This window comes from Phocoena sinus, chromosome 2 (assembly GCF_008692025.1).
Source record: "Phocoena sinus isolate mPhoSin1 chromosome 2, mPhoSin1.pri, whole genome shotgun sequence".
NCBI lineage: Eukaryota > Metazoa > Chordata > Mammalia > Artiodactyla > Phocoenidae > Phocoena > Phocoena sinus.
This window is the reverse complement of record NC_045764.1, coordinates 59,071,099-59,089,172: the sequence shown is the minus strand read 5'-3', so window position 1 is coordinate 59,089,172 and position 18,074 is coordinate 59,071,099. Positions and strand designations below refer to the sequence as shown.

At 50.7% G+C, this 18,074-nt stretch overlaps 1 protein-coding gene across 1 annotated transcript in view; it reads right to left on the bottom strand.

The window, feature by feature from the left end:
• TMEM266 (transmembrane protein 266) overlaps nt 1-18,074 on the bottom strand; it is a 143,288-nt gene that overhangs the window by 42,425 nt on the left and 82,789 nt on the right. The window contains exons 6-8 of the mRNA XM_032618326.1: nt 5,317-5,373; nt 3,758-3,896; nt 1,782-1,897 (exon numbers count right to left, since the gene is read on the bottom strand). Coding sequence (XP_032474217.1) covers nt 1,782-1,897; nt 3,758-3,896; nt 5,317-5,373 — 312 coding nt within the window. The remainder of the gene's footprint in view (nt 1-1,781; nt 1,898-3,757; nt 3,897-5,316; nt 5,374-18,074) is intronic.

The window sequence follows — 18,074 nt, the reverse complement described above, 5'->3', positions numbered from 1 at the left end:
TCACAACTGGATGAAGCCCGAACTCCCTGGTCAGCCCTGCGGCCCTCCCCAAGCCTGCCTCCTAATCCCCCCACTCCCCGCCTCTGCTCACACCCTGAACAGCCTTGATTCCCCCAGCACAATGCCCACTCTCGTGCCTCACCTGTCCCCTCTACCTGGCGCCCTTCTCCAGGGGTCCGTGGCTCAATGTCAGCGCCTCTGGAAACCCGTCCACCCCACCGCCCCCAGAGCCCCCGACGTGTCCCTGCTGAAGCATGCATTACACGGGACTGCTGCTATCATGGGCCTGCTAAATGCCCCGAGTCACCCAGAGCCTCCTGAGGGCAGGGGCCTGTCCTGTGCACACTCCTGGTGGACCAGATGCACGGGTAAGCACGAAGCTGATGCCAACTGCTTCGGGACTGGAGTATCATTCTTCTTCCTAGCCTAGCACTCCGTGTAGACGGCCCCACTCCCGGGACCCCATGGACAAGGTGCCCCTGGGGACTGTGTCCCCTGATGGCCCCTCTTGTCACTCATAAGCGTTTTGTGCTGAAGTGAAAGGTCGTGGTGTTCCCCAAGTAGATAAAGAGATAAATGTTCCCGGACAGACTTTCCAAGGGGATGACTTGGCAGACGCGACCTGCATGTTCCTGTGGGGTAATTCCACACACTCCCCACCCGCTCCAGCGCCTCCTCCAGCCACGAGAGCCTGGGGCTGGGGAGCCAGGAGACCCACACGAATGGGGTGCTGGGCTGGGGACAAACACGAGTTGGACGAAGCCTGCCCTAGGGGAGCATCCAGCTTAGAGGGAGAAGCAGCTCCGGGTGCGAACGAGCACGGCCCGCAGCAGTGAGTGCCCAGGACCCTTGGAGGCCGACAGCGAGGGCTTCGGGGCTGGGGCCCATCCTTCCACACACGTTCCCACCACCCCCACCACCTTGCGAGCTAGTCACTCTGTGGCATTCCCACCCTGCACGGCTGGTACCAGAACATTCCCTGCACTTGAGGCTATGTTTCTACAGCGCTTTGCAGCCTTGCTGCAGGGCCCTGCTGTCCTCCGACCTCCTGAGCACCCCAGTCCCCTCCCCTAAACTCCTATAGAAGGGGCTGTCTGTCCCACTCACATGGGAGCGGTCCCCTCATCTTAGGGAGGAAAGAACTGAGGGCAAAGAAGTGTGTGACTTGGTTGTAGTCCTGGGGGAGGGAGCAGAGGACTGGGGGGCTGGACATTGAGAGAAGCCTCTGGATTCCCAGACAGACCCTCTCCGAGCCTCAGTTGCCCGTCCCCCTGGCTCTGCCCAGCACAGCCTTGGAGGGCCCGTCCCTGTCTCTGAGTCTTTGCCAGGGTTCCTAGAGGGCAGAGGGCGCTGCTGAAGCCTCTCTAGTGTGTCTGGGGGTCCTGGGTGGCAACTGGCCCACAGCGGTGCCCAGCAACCTCTGTACACAGAATCCGACCCCTGCTTCAGAGACCGCCGTGCCCAGAAGACCCTGATAACTGAGGGGATGACTCAGCCGGTTCAGGTTGGAGAGCTGACTGGTCACCACAGAGAGATGAAAAGAAGCCTGGCCTTAGAGCCAGGGCGGAGTACGGGCCTGGCTGGGCTGGGCTGGGCATGAGTGACCTTAGAGACGCATCTCCCCACTCTGGGCCTCAGGTTCCCATGTGTCTGTGAAGGGGCTGGAGGAGGTCGCTGACTGCAGGGCACCTGCAGCTCTGGCACCCTAGGGGACTTTAGAAAGCACTAGGGTCCTCAGCCCTGGACGGAACTGGGCAGAACTGAGAGTGGCCACGCGTTACCCCTTGCTCCTGACAGATCTGCGTCAGTCTCTCCAGCTGCTCATCCTGGATGGCCTTGGCCTTCTCGTACTGCTGGATGACCATCTCCATCTCCACCTTCACAGGCAGGACGTAGGCTGGAAAACAGAGACAGCCCCGTGAACAGCTTGGCAGCGGCAGGGCTTGGTGGGGGAGGGGCTGGTCCCAGCATCCAGCCAGCAGCAGGCTCAGGCCCAGGTGTGGTTCCTGGAAGAACTGGGGCGGGGGCGGTGGTGTCAGGTACCCAACAGCACCCAGAAACTATAAGAGGGCTAGAACCCTAACCCATCACGACTAAGATACCGCTTTTTTTTTTTTTTTTCCTTTTCCATAGTGATAGAAGAACCCTTAATTTTGGCTGTGTGCACAGCTGCCTGGTATGAGGACTATGTTTTCCAGTCTCCTTTGTAGCTGTGAGAAGCCATGAGACTACATCCTGGACGACAGGATGCAGGTGCAGGTGTTGTGCAACGGCTTCCAGAAGCCTTCCTTAAAAGGCACCTGGAGTTGAGGAGGAAGTGGAAATATTAGAACCCTCCCACATTGCTGGTGGGAATGTAAAATGGGGCAGCTGCTCTGGAAAACAGGAGTTCTTCAAAATATTCAACAAGGAGTGACCATATGGCCCAGTAATTCCATACCCAGGAATCTAAGAGAAATGAAAACATATGTCCATACAAAAACTTGTACATGAGTGTCCACAGCAGCCCAAAGCGGAAACAGACTAAATGTCCATCAACTGACAAATGGATAAATAAAATGTGGTATATCTATACAATAGAATACTATTTGACAAGAAAAAGGAACAAAGTACTGATGCATACTACAACATGGATCAACCTTGAAAACATTCTGTTAAGTGAAAGACGCCAAACACAACAGACCACATAAATGATTCCGCTTATATGAAATGTCCAGAAGAGGCAAATCTATTCAGACAGAAAGTAGATTAGTGGTTGCTTAAGGCTGGAGGGGAATGGGGAGTGACTGCTAATTAATGGGTATGGGTTTCTTTCTGAAGTGATAAAAATGCTCCCAACTTAGATTTTGGTGATGTTTGCACAATTCTATGAATATACTAAAAAGCATTCAATTGTGTACTTGAAATGTGTGTTTTACGGTGTGTGAACTATATCTCAATAAAGATGTGTAAAATGAAAAGGCAGCTGGGGCTTTCCTTTTGCTTCTTTATCTTCTTCCTCCCTTCCTTCTTCCTATTGGCTGAAATGAGGATGTGATGGCAGGCACTGAAGCAGCCATCTTGAACCATGAGGGTGACTTTGGAAAGTAGGCTATGTGCAGCAAAGCAACAATACAAGAGGAACCTGGAATCATGACTTCAGAAGCTCCTTATCGGCCCTGGACTGCCTACCTTACTGGCCCAGGCTTTCATGTGGGAGAAATAAGCTTCTGTTTTTGTCTTAGTCACTGCTATTCTGAGTCTCTGTTACTCACAGTTGATCCTACTTATAAAAGACATACATTGAGACCCAGAGAGAGAGCCTGGACTCTGGATTACGGGGCCCCATGAGCTCCCGGCCAGTGGCAGCCCCTCAGGGACAGAGCCAAGAGCAGAGCCCGTGCAGATGGGGGAAGCTGAACAGCTTCACAGCTGTTCACAGCTTCAGGGGTCCTGGGCTTCACTGCTGACTCAGAGCTGGTTTCCTGTGTGACCCTCATCCCTCTTGGCTTCAGTTTCCCCATCTGTGAAATGAGAGGAATGGACTAGATGATCTCCCAGTGCCTTTCCTGTGTGGGCCTTACAAAGCTGGACCTGATCACATCTCAGTTTGATGAGGACTCTGGATCAGGGGCTCCCTGGCAAGATGTCAAACCCCACAGTGTTCACAGGATGGGACATGGGGCTGGGGACCAGGGAGCGGGTACCCCAATAAGGGGATGAGAGACCCCAGAGACCATCTTTCCTGCCTCGAACTCACCCCTTCCGGGCCACTCACCGTCAATGACCCTCTTCACCCGCCAGATCCGGAGCACAATGATGAGGCTGATGGCATCCCAGGGGCTCCTGGGCCCATTAGCCACAGTGGACGCCACCATCGGGGCCAAGGACAGGATGATCACAGCCCCATCAAACACCTGTGAGAGGAGGTGGATTTCAGTGCCCTGGGCCAACTTCCTGAATGTCCTGGGACCAGAGACCAGGTCAGGCAAAGCAGCTGGTGCTGGCCAGGGATTCCCCTGCACCCCCCTCAGAAGTTCACCCCCATCCCTGGCTGCCTCTCGTGACCCTCCTTAGTCTTTAGGGACCTCCCACCCCAGACGTGCCCCTGAGCACTCTCTCTCCTCCAAGTGACCACAGCCCATCGCCAGCCTTGGTTCAGACGGCCTTGGGCTGTTCCAAGCTTCTTTTGCAAGCATGTCTCCAGCATCTTGTCCCTTCTCGGGATGGGGCTTGCATGCCGTGTCGCGGGTTTCCTGCGCTGGCCTCAATGAATCCCTCACTGGCAGTGGAGGCTGAAGGCAGGCCCCTTCCCCCTGGGAAGCAACGGCCTAGAGCCCACGTCTCATCTGCATCTGGTGCTGGTGCTGGGTCTCTAACCCTGCGTGCAGGCAAAGCTCGGAGAGAAGGGGACCCAGCCTGCGCTTCAGCTCTGGGCCTTGACCTTCCATCTGCCTGTTCCAGCCTGGCCTGGTCTGAGACTTCCACAGGCCAGGCCCCTATGTCTGCTCCCAGCATTTGGCCCAAAGAGGCTAAAAAGTGTGTGTGGTGGGGAATGGGGTGGTGAGGAAGGAGTGGGCAGCAGACACTGACAGCCTTGCCTTGTCCTGTGAGCACCAAACTCTGGGGGTCAGCCAGCCTCCCCCGTACCTCATCTCCACCCACCACACGCCACCTGCTTTTATACAAAACAAAGCAACCGGTTTGCTCTGCAGAAACCCAGGCTGAGAAACACTTTTATGGTTCCCCCACTCAGCTATCTGATCATGGGGCCATTTTAGAGTGGATTTGTTTTAAAACACATTTCAAAAGCTTTCCAAAATGATTCAAGAATAACTTTTTATGGCATGGACATATAGACACCACCAAATGTAAAACCGATAGCTAGTGGAAAGCAGCCGCATAGCACAGGGAGATCAGCTCCGTGGTTCGTGACCACCTAGAGGGGTGGGATAGGGAGGGTGGGAGGGAGACACAAGAAGGAGGGGATATGGGGATATATGTATATGTGTAGCTGATTCACTTTGTTATACAGCAGAAACTAACACACCATTGTAAAGCAATTATACTCCAATAAAGATGTTAAAAAAAAAAGAATAACTTTTTAAATTTTGCAGAAAGTCAAGGAGATTTTTTAGACCATTCCTTTGCTGGAAACTTTCTCAGTTCACCCCCCTCCCCACCCACCCAAAGGCACAGCTGAACAGACTCCTGTGTCCAGTGTGGGAAGGAGATGGCCTTTGTTGATGTCTCCCACCCTGGGATGGATGGGACAGTGACATTTCCTGGCTTCCAGGATGGTTGGCTTGGGGGGTACAGATGGACATTGGTCTTTACCTCTATTTTGTTTTCAATGTAATCCCAGATCCCGAGCACCACTATCCGAAGAACAGTCTGAGAGGAAGTGAGAAAAGAGGTTATGGTTATTGTTCTCCCTCCCCCCTCCTCCCGGCGGAGAGGATTCCAGAGCTCGGAATCAAGGGCTTTGCTTCCTGTTCAATAATGGGAGAAGTCTTCACCATCCCCTAAGCGTTTCTCAGCCCACGCGCTCTCTACACCCCCGCTTTGAGTGCCCTAGCTCAGGTCTGCGTCACCGCTTGTGCCAGCCCCTGGCTAAGCACCTTCAATGCTCCCATTACATACACATACACTCTGAATCCTTGGAATGATACGCAGGACCCTGCCTCCTTCTCCAGTCATCTGTTGCACTCCTGTCATGTCACAAACCACTTGCAAATCAACAAACATGCAAGCTCTTTCTCCTTTGCCTTGTCTTTGCATGTGGCTTTGAGTCCCCCATTGACATCCCCCCCACCCCCAATCTCTCTTCTCTCCTTATACAATAATTGGAATTTCAGCATGGCCACCCAGATAAAGACTACATTTCCCAGCCTTCCTTGCATCTGTAGTGGCCATGTGACCAAATTCTGGCCAATGGCTTATAAGGAGAGAAGCTCTGTGTACCACCTCCTGGTTGCGACCTTTAAGGGATTAGGCTCGTCCTCCTATTTCCCTCTTCCCAAAGACTAGAATGTGGGTGTGTAGGTGTGGTGGGGAGGTGTCTTCAGTTAGGGAGGGCTGGCAACAAGCATGCTGGGCCCCCACCAGCCCCAAGCCACCACGTAAGCCTTAACTGCTGACCCCACCTTGTTTAATTAAGTCCATGTGTTTTTGGTTTTCTTGTTATAGCATCTTGGCCTGTGTGCTAACCAGCAGGGCCTTTTCCCTTTCCTCTTCTTGGAAAGGCCTTCTCCTTCTGGCCACGGCTCAAATGTCACCTCCATGAAGCTTTTCTACCCTCCCCAGGCTCGGAGCCTCTTTCCTGGGTGTTCCTATAGGCCGTGGAACATCAATCACCGCCCTCCCTCCCTTGGACTTTATCTTACTTTGTGGTGACTATCTGCCTGATCCCCCAATTCAGGCTCAAGAGACACTGTCTGATTTCTCTCCTTTACCCCTAATCCCTGGCATAGAGTGACACTGAGTGATTACAAGTTGGGAATGAATGAACAAATGCATGCATGTCTGATTCCTTAAAGCCCTCAGGAACTCACTCCAATGCCTCCGCCTTCTGTGGCGGTTTCCTCACCAAGAGTACATCTTTCTCCAAAGAAGATACTTAAAAGCTGGTCTCATATGACCCTGGTACAATTGTCACAGGCCCTTCCTTGAACCAAGATGAGAAGTTCACAGTAATTCACACCAGGTGGGGTCCCTGCTCCCACATGCCTATAGTACGAGGCCAGCCATCTGAATGTGGCAAAGCTGTAGAAAGCCTAGGGATCTCTACCCACACTTAAGCCACAAAAAGGCTTGGCTGCTAAAATTTACCTCTTCCCCATAAAGGACTAGCCTGAAGAGATGAGAAGGAGGGATGCTGGTGGCGGCCAGCTCTGTCACCATGTCTGAGAACACACAGGGACATGTGGCAGCCTGATGCCCATTCCACGTGGCTTCCCAATCTCTCGCTTAACTGCACCACAGCTTCGAGTGGGTGCAGAGAGATCTGGGTTGGAGTCCTATATCTTGAGGTCACAGCTCAGTAATCAGCTGGCGGTGTGGCCTTGGGCAAGTCAAATAACCTCTCTGGGCCTCAGTTTCCCCTTCTGCTAGAGAGATGAGTTAGAAGATACAAATCTTCCAATTCATTATGAGACTAACATTTGCCATCTGGTACATATCAGTAGGTTGCAGATCCTGGGCCAACCCTCCTCACACATGATTCTCATTTTACTGAAGGGGAAGCTGAAGCTCAGAGAGGTTAAGGAAGCTGCCCAAGGTCACTCAGGCATTGGGAGGGGAGTCGGCCTTTGGACCCGGAGGTGTTTGACTCCGTGTAGTGTACTCAAGCTGCATAAGAACGCCAGATACTGTCCTAGTTTCTTTTGCTGCTGTTCACTCCCTCGAACTGTGCTGACTTTGAAACTCAGTATTTGTCTCCTCTGAAATGATACACCAGCCACATCCACCTCAAAATCCCAATTCCGGGGCTCCCACGGCAAAAAGTCCAGGCTAGCACAGAGAGGAACAGGGCCTGGTCCGGATGTGACACCCCCTTCTCCCCGCCGGGCTGCTGCTTCGTCTTTGGAAATTGTGGTCAAATATACATAACATGAATTATACCACTTTAACCATTTCTAAAAGTGAACTGCGGCATTACACACATTCACAGTGCTGTGTAACCGTCACCACCATCCACCTCCAGAACTTTTTCATCACCCCAAACTGAAACTCTGTGCCCATGAACCATCAGCTCCCCCTTCCCACAGCCCCTGGCAACCACCATCTACTTTCCATCTCTATGAATTTGACTCCTCTAGGTTACCTCATTTAAAAGGAATCATCCTGCTTTATAAACAAAGCAGCATTTACTAAAAAGTCAGTGTGGGTATGAGGAAGGGAGCTGGCCAGGCTGAAACTCAGCCAGGAATCCCAGAGAGGGGAGGAGCAGACAGCAGACAGCACCGGCGGGGTGGAGGAAGGGATGGAGGTTGCATGGGTTTATGGGTCAAGGTGGTACCAGGTAGGCAAGTGGAACAGCGGGAGTACTGGCCACCTATTTGCCTTCCCTCCTTGCTGGCCCATCCACAGGGGACCCACCCTGTGAGGGAGACTTTCCTTCCTAGCCCAGCCCATGGAAACAGAACAGCCAAAAGGCAGTTGTGGAGATGGCTTGGGAAACAGCTCCTGGGCCAGCCTCCTGCTGTAGATGGGAAACGGCCTGGAACTGGCTGTTCCGAGTCAGGGTCAAAGGTGGAATGAGAACCCAGCTCTGAAACACTCCACCCAGGGGTTTCTCCCCTGCAGCATCCTTTGCTGTCCATGGAGGCAGGGACCTGGCCATGCTGCCCTGCCGCGTCACGGCCCCCAGCACGGGTCTCACCCAGACTGACTAACCCATTGTTGGCCTGTGTGTCTCAATGGGCAGGCAAGGACCCCCTGCTTTAGCAACATCTGGGGATTTTGTTTAAAATGGAGATTCCTGGGCTCTCATGAAGATCCAGGATGTCAGGATCTCTGGGTGCAGGGCCCAGAAATACGCCTTTTTTTTTTTTTAACAAACTCCCCTGGAGTACCCAACAGAACGGCAGGGATGTGTAAGGTGACAATGCCCTGGGTAAACCCAGGGAGACCACATGCCCAGATGCAAGAAGGAGAAAGAGAGTTAGATCAGGAGTCAAAGGTCAGGTCCCCCTTTTGGGCTCTGACTATCCCTCACTAACCATGGGACATCGGCCGAAGCCCTCAGTCAGCCTGCAGGAAGGCAGAACTAGTGACCCCGTGCTGCCTGCCTCAGCTAGCCAGCTGCTACAAAGCTCCGTTGGAAAGAGCTTTGTTAACAGAACTGCAGGAGGACGCTAAGGAGGGGTTATTTTTATCACCCACCCCCACCCCGGGGCCCGCGGCCTTGAAATCCTGCCCCTAAGATTTGCAAAGGGCTTTGAGGGGGGTGGGACTGAGGGACCTGGACCCTCAGCTCCAGCTGCCTCTGTCCCACCTGGGACTAAGGGTTTTCAGCCTCCTTCATTCCAGTCTCACCTTCCAGAGATGAGGATGCTCTGACAATCAAGATAGGCCAGAGTCTTGGCAAAGTCTCCAGGATGGCACCATTTATTATTTACTGTAATCCAAGCTCTTGTGCCATTTTACAGATGCACAAACTGAGGCTGAGAGGGGCAGGTAAACCTTCTGGTCTCCAGGCCCCTCTTCCTTCCCACCCCAGAGGTCTCATCTTTTCCCTCGGCAAGCCCCGCTCTCAGGAGGGACTCCCCTCGTTTCCCCCAAGGGAAGGGGCTCAGGCCTCAGGCAGCACGAGGGGAGGATGGGAAGTCCTGACCCTCTGCATCTGCTCCAGGCCCTGCCTTGCTCAGGTGGCAGCAAGGACTCCTGGCCTCCTGCCGCCTGAGGCCTGAGCCCCTCCCCTTAGGGGAATCGGCCTCTTTCCCTGGGATGAGGCCTGATGAGTTTCCTAGGGTTTAGGAACCCTGGGAGATGCAGGCAGAAACACCTGCTAGCCTATCAGACGCCTTTGAGCAAATTTTTCAAAGGCACCCCTTCCCCAAGCAGAGGGAGATCCCCTGGCTCACTGCCTGGTGAGCAGAGTGGGGGCTGGCACCCTTGCTCCCTGCAGAGCCATCCCCAAAGCCGGGCCCACCAGCCGGGGAAAAGGGAGCAGCACACATCTCGCCCTGAGCTTGTGCCCCTGCAAGGCTGCAGCCGGTGGCGTTGGGGAGCGGGGTGCTGCACGGCCTAGGGGAACAGCCTGGCCTGAGGAAGACACACGATGGGCAGCAGGCCGCTGGGGCCTGACCCCTGGTACTTCTTCAAGAAGCAGATGTACCCTTGGGCAAGTTTTTGCTGCCAAGACGGCTACAGGCTCCCTCCTCTGCAAGCCCCCGGTTAAACTAGAGCAGCAAAAGGAAGACATGGAGTCCGGGATCCAGCTACAAGGAGAACTTAGGAAATGTGAGGAACGTTTGTGGGGGCTAAAAGCAGTCTTGAACTGGTTTGCAAAAGAAAGGTTTGCTGGATGACATGCACAGGTTGAGGGGTGATTGCAGGCAGCACAAGGGTGCCCCCTGGGGTTAGGCGTTGATAAAACAGGAGCAGAGCCAGCAGCCACCCCTTCCCTCCTTCACCCTCAAGTCTTCCAAATCTGTGCAGAAGAGGATGGTGAATGGGGACTGCCTCCTCCCTAGGGGTCTAAAGATGACCCCCTTCCGAGAGGCAGCAGCTGATATCTCCAGGGACCTGGGCTCCCAGGCACACTGGCTGCACTGTCTCCCGCCATGCTGGGTTCATTTTGGCAGGAGGTTCCCGGCTACCTTAAAAGAATGGGTTCAAGACCCACAGGGTAGAGCACAGTGGTGACAACATGACCAAACAGCAGTGAGTTAAGCACTGACATGCCCTGGCTGGGTGCTCACTGTGCAGGGGGCACCGTGCTAGGCTTGGGTGACGAAGAGAGAAACTGGAACCCACATGATGTGCAAGAGTTGTCCCAGAACTCCCTCTGGGCGTATGAACATCTCCACTTCCTCCATCCTGAAACATCCCTCACTGACCCCATGTCTCCCTCAAGCCACTGCCGTCTTCCTCTTCTCCCAAGTTTCTGAAGCGGTGCCTCCACTAAACCCACTGCAGTCTGGTGCCAGCACCCAACATTCCAGGAAAACTGCTCGCCCCTGGTTACCAATGACCCCTCAGCAGCTTCAGGTGTGCTGCCGGCTTCCTTGTTCTAGAAGGCCTCCTTTTGTTTCCAGGATCCCACACCCTCTGGGTTCTCCTCCCACCTCCCTGGCTACACCTTCTCAGTCAGCTTTCCATCCCAAAATTGTTTCCTGGGGCTCCATTTCTTCTCCTCTCACGCTCCCTTATCCCTGGACAATTGCACCCTTGGCTTCAACTCGCACCCGACACCCTGAAGCCCCACCCAGTCCACGACTCCAGCTGAGACCTCCTCCTGCAGCAGTTCCCAGGCTTAGCACAGGGCATCCCCACCCCCTCTTAGGAGGCCAGCATCCCCCGGAAGTCGTGCTCACCCTCACTCTCGCTCGCACGTGCCCCCTCCCCCAGGATGGCCGGTCCCCAAGTCCTGCAGAGTTTAGCTCCTTCAACTCTGTCCAGCTTGTCCCTTCCTCCGTCCCACTTCCACTGCTCTGGGTCAAACCTTTAACCTCTTACAGCTAAATGGCACCTCCTAAATAGTCTCTAAATTCCAGTCTCCCCCCACCTCCAACCCCTGCTTCTTACCAGCTGCCAGAGGGATTTCTCTAAAAGTCCAACTTCATCACCCGCTTCTCCTGCCTGGAGCCTCCTCCCCACTGCCTTCAAAACAAGACCCCCACTCCTGAGCAAGACATGGAGGGTATTTCATGACCTGGCCCAGTCCCCAGGACATCTCTCACCATTCCCTGCTGTAGTCAACAACCAGGCATGCTGTGGTCGCTCACGCTGTCCCTTGTCTGCTCTGTGACTGCTGCCTGAAGGTCCTCTATCCCCACCATGCACCTAGCACCTCACACATCCGCAAGCAGCCTGCTTCCCCCCTGAGGTCTCCTACTGACAGCAGCAGGAGACTTAAGCTCCATTTCCGGTTCTCTCATTACACGCGTCCCCTTGGCGGCTTCCCAGTAGACTGCAAACACCTGAGCTGGGCCTGCACCTTGATAATCAGGGCAGAATCCTCACGCCCAGTACCACCTACAGCACCTGGCAAGGAGGCACTCAAAAATGTGGGCTAAATGAATAAATTAACAAGAGCTTCCATTTATCAAGTCCTTCCTCTGTGCCAGGCTCTGTATTAGGAGCTAGGAGGTTAATTTTACGTGTCAACTTGGCTGGGCCGCAGGGTGCCCAGATATCTGGCCAGACCTCATTTGGGGTGTGTCTGGGAGGGTGTTTCGGATGAGATTAGCATTTGAACTGGAAGAATGAGTAAAAGCTGATTGCCCTCCCCAACAAGAACGGGCCTCATCCTATCCAATCCACCTGATAAAGACAAAAGGCAGATGGAGGAAGGATTTGCTCTCTCTGCTTGACTGTCTTTGAATTGGGACATCGCAGACTCTGACGTGCACTGAGATGCATATCCTCAGTTCTCCTGGGCCTCCAGCTTTTGCCCCCTACAGATCTGGGGCATTTCTTGACCTCCATCACCACGTGAACCAAGAAGTTGTAAATCTCTTTTATTACATAAATATACACATCTAGGTTCTATTTGTTGGTTTTGTTTCCCTGGGAAACCTAGACTAATAGAGGAACTTTATACACATTATTTCATTTCTCACAAAATCCCTCTGAGATGGATATTTTTAACCTCCTCTTACAGATGAGGGAGGCTGATGCTCAGAGAAGCAAAGTGACTTCCCCAGGACCAGACAGCTGGCAGGAGGCTGAACCAGGAGGCTCAGAGCCCGGGCCTGACCTTCCCTCTATGCCACTGGCCCACACAAATGAACTGCCACCTGGGTGGGAGGACCTGCCACGACAGCCAGAAACAGCCAGAAGTGGTGCCAGGCGAGGGCGGAAGGGAGAACTCTGGGCAGGAGAGGAGCAGGGGGTGGCGTCACACGGGCTCAAGGGTCACTGCTCTTAAACCCAAGCTGAGTCACACTGAGATGGGGTGAGTCTTCAGGGCTGTTGCTGTTTATAACAGCAGAAAACGGGGAGAAATCCTACAAGTCCAAGATGAGGGTTAAACCAGGGACATCGTAAAATGGCTGCAGCCATTGTATGGCAGGGGATTGCCAAAAATGTTAGGATTTGACAAAGCTGGGTGGTGGGAACACATGTGTGCATTAAATGATTCACTATGTTTTTGATGTGTTTCAACTATTTGCTAATTAAAAAAAAACAAACAAAACACTAGGTAGAATCCCCCTAAGCACGTGGTTGTAAAAGTATGTACATGAAAAGACATTTACAAAATATTCATAGGGCTTCCCTGGTGGCGCAGTGGTTGAGAGTCTGCCTGCCGATGCAGGGGACACGGGTTCGTGCCCCGGTCCGGGAAGATCCCACATGCCGCGGAGCGGCTGGGCCCGTGAGCCATGGCCGCTGAGCCTGCGCGTCCGTAGCCTGTGCTCCGCAACGGGAGAGGCCACAACAGTGAGAGGCCCGCGTACCGCAAAAAAAAAAAAAAAAAAAAAAAATTCATAGACAAAAAGTGGGTTCCAGAATATCAGGTCCACTATAACCCCGTTTTTCTTAAGGAAAAAGTGTGTACATACACACTTGGGCACTGAAAAAGGCTCACTGGGCGTAAACCAAGTTAATAGTGGTTGTCTGTGGGCGATTTGTTTCTTCTCATTTTGTCTTGTCTGTATTTTCTTAATTTTCTACAATGGGCAGAATTATCTTTGTAAACATGAGGATTGTTGTTATACATCAGGGTGATGAGATGGAGCCTTGTGCTCATCCAGAGGAGTCACCAGGGACCCAGACTTTGGGCTGTCTGTGTGGTGGCCTCTCAGCTCCTTCTGAATGTCACCCTGACAGCCCGGCATGAGGTCTTGGTCTGTGTCTGAGGCCAAGGGTCACTGAGAATGTGCTTCTTCCCTACGAGGTCCCTCCTCCAGGAGGCAGAAGTATTAGCCCAGCTCTCCCCACTTGCACGGATCAGCTGTTGCTGAGAATGTGGTGTTACGTGGAATGTTCTGGACCTGGGATTATTTCTAGAATCTCAGAGCTGGAGGGAGGACCTTAAAGGTTATGTTGCATGGCCCGACCACCTTCCAATGATGTTTCATCCCTTGTCTGGTAGCCCAATGAGCTGGTCATCTAGCCTGAGCTTGCAGACCTCCACCAACGGTGAGCTTGACATTGTCTAAAGCAGTACATTCCAACTTGTTTAGAAAATTCATCTCTATATCCAACTTTCATGCTCCCTAAGATCATTGTCAAGGTCATGGCAAATGAAGAAATGAAAACAAGATTTTGAAAAAGAATTTCTCACATGTTTAATTTATTCACGCCTTCATTGGTGGGTGTCAGATGCCCAGCCCTACGCCAGGTGATGGGGGAGACAGAAGACTATACAGGCACACCTTGGAGATATTGCAGGTTCAGTTCCAGACCACCTCAATAAAGCAAATATTGAGTATGGTAGCTCCTCAAAAAACTAAAAATAGAGTTGCCATATGATCAAGCAATCCCACTCCTGGCCATGTATCCAGACAAAACTATAATGCGAAAAGATACATGCACCCCTATGTTCATAGCAGTACTATTCACAACAGCCAAGACATGGAAGCAACCTAAATGTCCATCAACAGATGAATGGATGAAGAAGATGTGATACATGTATACAGGGGAATATTACTCGGCCATAAAAAAGAATGAAATAATGCCATTTTCAGCAACATGGATGGACCTAGAGATTATCATACTAAGCGAAGTCAGAAAGAGAAAGACTAATACCATATGATATCACTTATATGTGGAATCTAAAATACAACACAAATGAACATATCTAGGAAACAGAAACAGATTCACAGACATAGAGAACAGACTTGTGGTTGCCAAGGGGGAGATGGGTGGGGGAGGGAAGGATTGGGAGTTTGGGATTAGCAGATGCAAACTATTATATATAGGATGGATTAACAACAAGGTCCTATTGTATAGCACAGGGAACTATATTCAATATCCTATGATAGGGGACTTCCCTGGTGGTGCAGTGGTTGAGAATCCGCCTGCGAATGCAGGGGACACGGGTTCGAGCCCTGGTCTGGGAAGATCCCACATGCCGGGGAGCAACTAAGTCCGTGCACCACAACTACTAAGCCTGCACTCCAGAGCCCGTGGGCCACAACTACTGAGCCCGCGTGCCTAGAGCCTGTGCTCCACAATAAGAGAAGCCACTGCAACAAGAAGCCCGTGCACCGCAACGAAGAGTAGTCCCCACTCGCCGCAACTAGAGAAAACCCATGCACAGCAACAAAGACCCAACACAGCCAAAAATAAATAGACAAATAAATAAATAAATTTATTTTTAAAAATCCTATGATTGGGGCTTCCCTGGTGGTGCAGTGGTTGAGAGTCTGCCTGCCGATGCAGGGGACACGGGTTCGTGCCCCGGTCCGGGAAGATCCCACATGCCGTGGAGCAGCTGGGCCCGTGAGCCATGGCCGCTGAACCCGCGTGTCCGGAGCCTGTGCTCCGCAACGGGAGAGGTCACAACAGTGAGAGGCCCACGAACCGCAAAAAAAAAAAAAAAAAAGAAAGAAAAAATTCCTATGATAAACCATAATGGAAAAGAATATAAAAAAGTATATATATGTATAACTGAATCACTTTGCTGTATAGCAGAAATTAACACAACACTGTAAATCAACCATACTTCTAAAAATTTTAAAAGCGAATATTGCAATAAAGCAAGTCACAGGAATTTTTTGATTTCCCAGTGCATATAAAAGTTATGTTTACACTACACTGTAGTCTATTAAGTGTGCAACAGCATTATGTCTAAAGAAATAACGTATATACCTTGGTTAAAACATAGTTATTGCTAAAAAATGCTAATAACCGTCTGAGTCTTGAGCAAGTTGTAATCTTTTCGCTGTGGAGGATCTTGCCTCGATGTTGATGGCTGCTGACTGATCAGGGTGGTGTTTGCTGAAGGTTGGGTGACTGTGGAGATTTCTTAAAATAAGATAACAAGAAGTTTGCTGCTTGGATTGACTCTTCCTTTCACGAATGATTTCTCTGCGGCAGGCAATGTTCTCTGATTGCATTTTACCATAGTAGAACTTCTTTCAAAACTGGAGTCAATCCTCTCAAACCCTGCTGCTGCTCCATCAACTAAGTTTATGCAACATTCTAAACCCTTTGTTGTCGTTTCGGCAATCTTCACCAGCAGTAGATTCCATCTCAGGAAACCACTTTCTTTGTCCACCCATAAGAAGCAACTCCTCACCTATGAAAGTTTCATCATGAGGCTGCAGTAATTCAGTCACATCTTCAGGCTCCACTTCTAAGTCTAGCTCTCTTGCTACTTCTACCACATCTGCAGTTATTTCTTCCACTGAAGTCTGGAACCCCTCAGAGTCATCCGTGAGGGTTGGCATCAACCTCTTCCAAACTCCCATTAATGCTGCTATTCTGACTTCTTCCCATGAATCATGAATGTTCCCAATGGCATCCAGAGTAGTGAATCCTTTCCAGAAGGTTTTCAATTTATTTTGCCCAAATCCATCAGAGAAATCACTAACTGTAGCAGCTAGAGCCTTACAAAATGTATTTCTTAAAGAATAAGACCAAAAAGTCAAAATTACTCCTTGATCCATGGGCTGCAGAATAGATGTTAGCAGGCATGAAAACAACATGAATCTCCTTGTACCTCTCCATCAGAGCTCCTGGGTGACCAGGCACATTGCCAGTGAGCAGTAATATGTGGAAAGAAAGTAGGTATCAACAGTGGGCTTACAATATTCAGTAAACCATACTGTAAAGAGATGTGCTGGCATCCAGGCTTTGTTGTTCCCTTTTACAGCACAGGCAGAGTAGACTTAGCATGACTCTTAAGGGCCCTAGGATTTCCAGAATGGTAAATGAGGATTGGCTTCAGCTTAAAGTCACCAGCTGCCTAAGTCCCTAACAAGAGAGTCAGCCTGTCCTTTGAAGCTTTGAAGCCAGCACTGACTTTTCCTCTCTTGCTATGAAAGTTCTAGATGGCATCTTCTTCCAGTAGAAGCCTGTTTCGTCTACATTGAAAGTCCTTTGTTTGGTGTAGCCACCTTCATTCATGATCTTAACTAGATCTTCTGGATAACTCGCTGCAGCTTCTACATCAGCACTTGCTGCTTCACCAGGTACTTTTACGTAATGGAGATGGCGTCTTCCCATCAACCTCATGAACCAAACTCTGCTAGCTTCCAACTTTTCTTCTGCAGCTTCCTCGCCTCTCTCAGCCTTCACAGAATTAGGGCCTTGCTTTGGAGTAGGCTTTGACTTAAGGGAATGTTGTGGCTGGTTTGATCTTCTATCCAGACCACTACAACTTTCTCCATAGCAGCAGTAAAGCTATTTCCCTTTCTCAGCCTTCGTGTGTTCACTGGAGTAGCACTTAATTTCCTTCAAGAAAGTTTCCTTTGCATTCGCAACTTGGCTAACTGTTTGATGCAGGAGGACTAGTTTCTGGCCTGTCTCTGCTTCTGACATGACTTCCTCACTAAGCTTCACCATTTCTAGCTTTTGATTTAAAGTGAGAGATGTGTGACTCTTCTTTTCACTTGAACACTTAGAGGCCGTTACAGAGTTACTAACTGGCCTGATTTCAATACTGTGTCTCAGTGAATAGAGAGGCTGAGGGAAGGGAGAGAGACTGGGGAACAGCTGGTGGGTGGAGCAGTCAGAACACACAAAACATTCATCGATTAAGTTCGCCGTCTTACAAAGGATTCATCTCCAAAATTTACAAGCAGCTCATGCAGCTCAATATCAAGAAAACAAACAACCCAATTCAAAAATGGGCAGAAGACCTAAATAGACATTTCTCCAAAGAAGACATACAGATGGCCAACAAACACATGAAAGGATGCTCAACATCACTAATCATTAGAGAAATGCAAATCAAAACTACAATGAGGTATCACCTCACACCAGTCAGAATGGCCATCATAAAAAAATCTACAAACAGTAAATGCTGGCGAGGGTGTGGAGAAAAGGGAACCTTCTTGCACTGTTGGTGGGAATGTAAATTGATACAGCCACTATGGAGAACAGTATGGAGGTTCCTTAAAAAACTAAAAATAGAGTTGCCATATGATCCAGTGATCCCACTCCTGGATATATATCTGGAGAAAAACATGGTCTGAAAGGATACAGCACCACAAAGATCTTTGCAGCACTGTTTACAATAGCCAAGACATGGAAGCAACCTAAATTCCATCGACAGAGGAATGGATAAAGAAGATGTGGTACATATATACAATGGACTATTACTCAGCCATTAAAAAGAATGAAATAATGCCATTTTGCAGCAACACGGATGGACCTAGAAATTGTCATACTGAGTAAAGTAACTGAGATAGAGAAAGAGAAATATCATATGATATCGCTTATATGATACAAGTGAACTTATTTACAAAACAGAA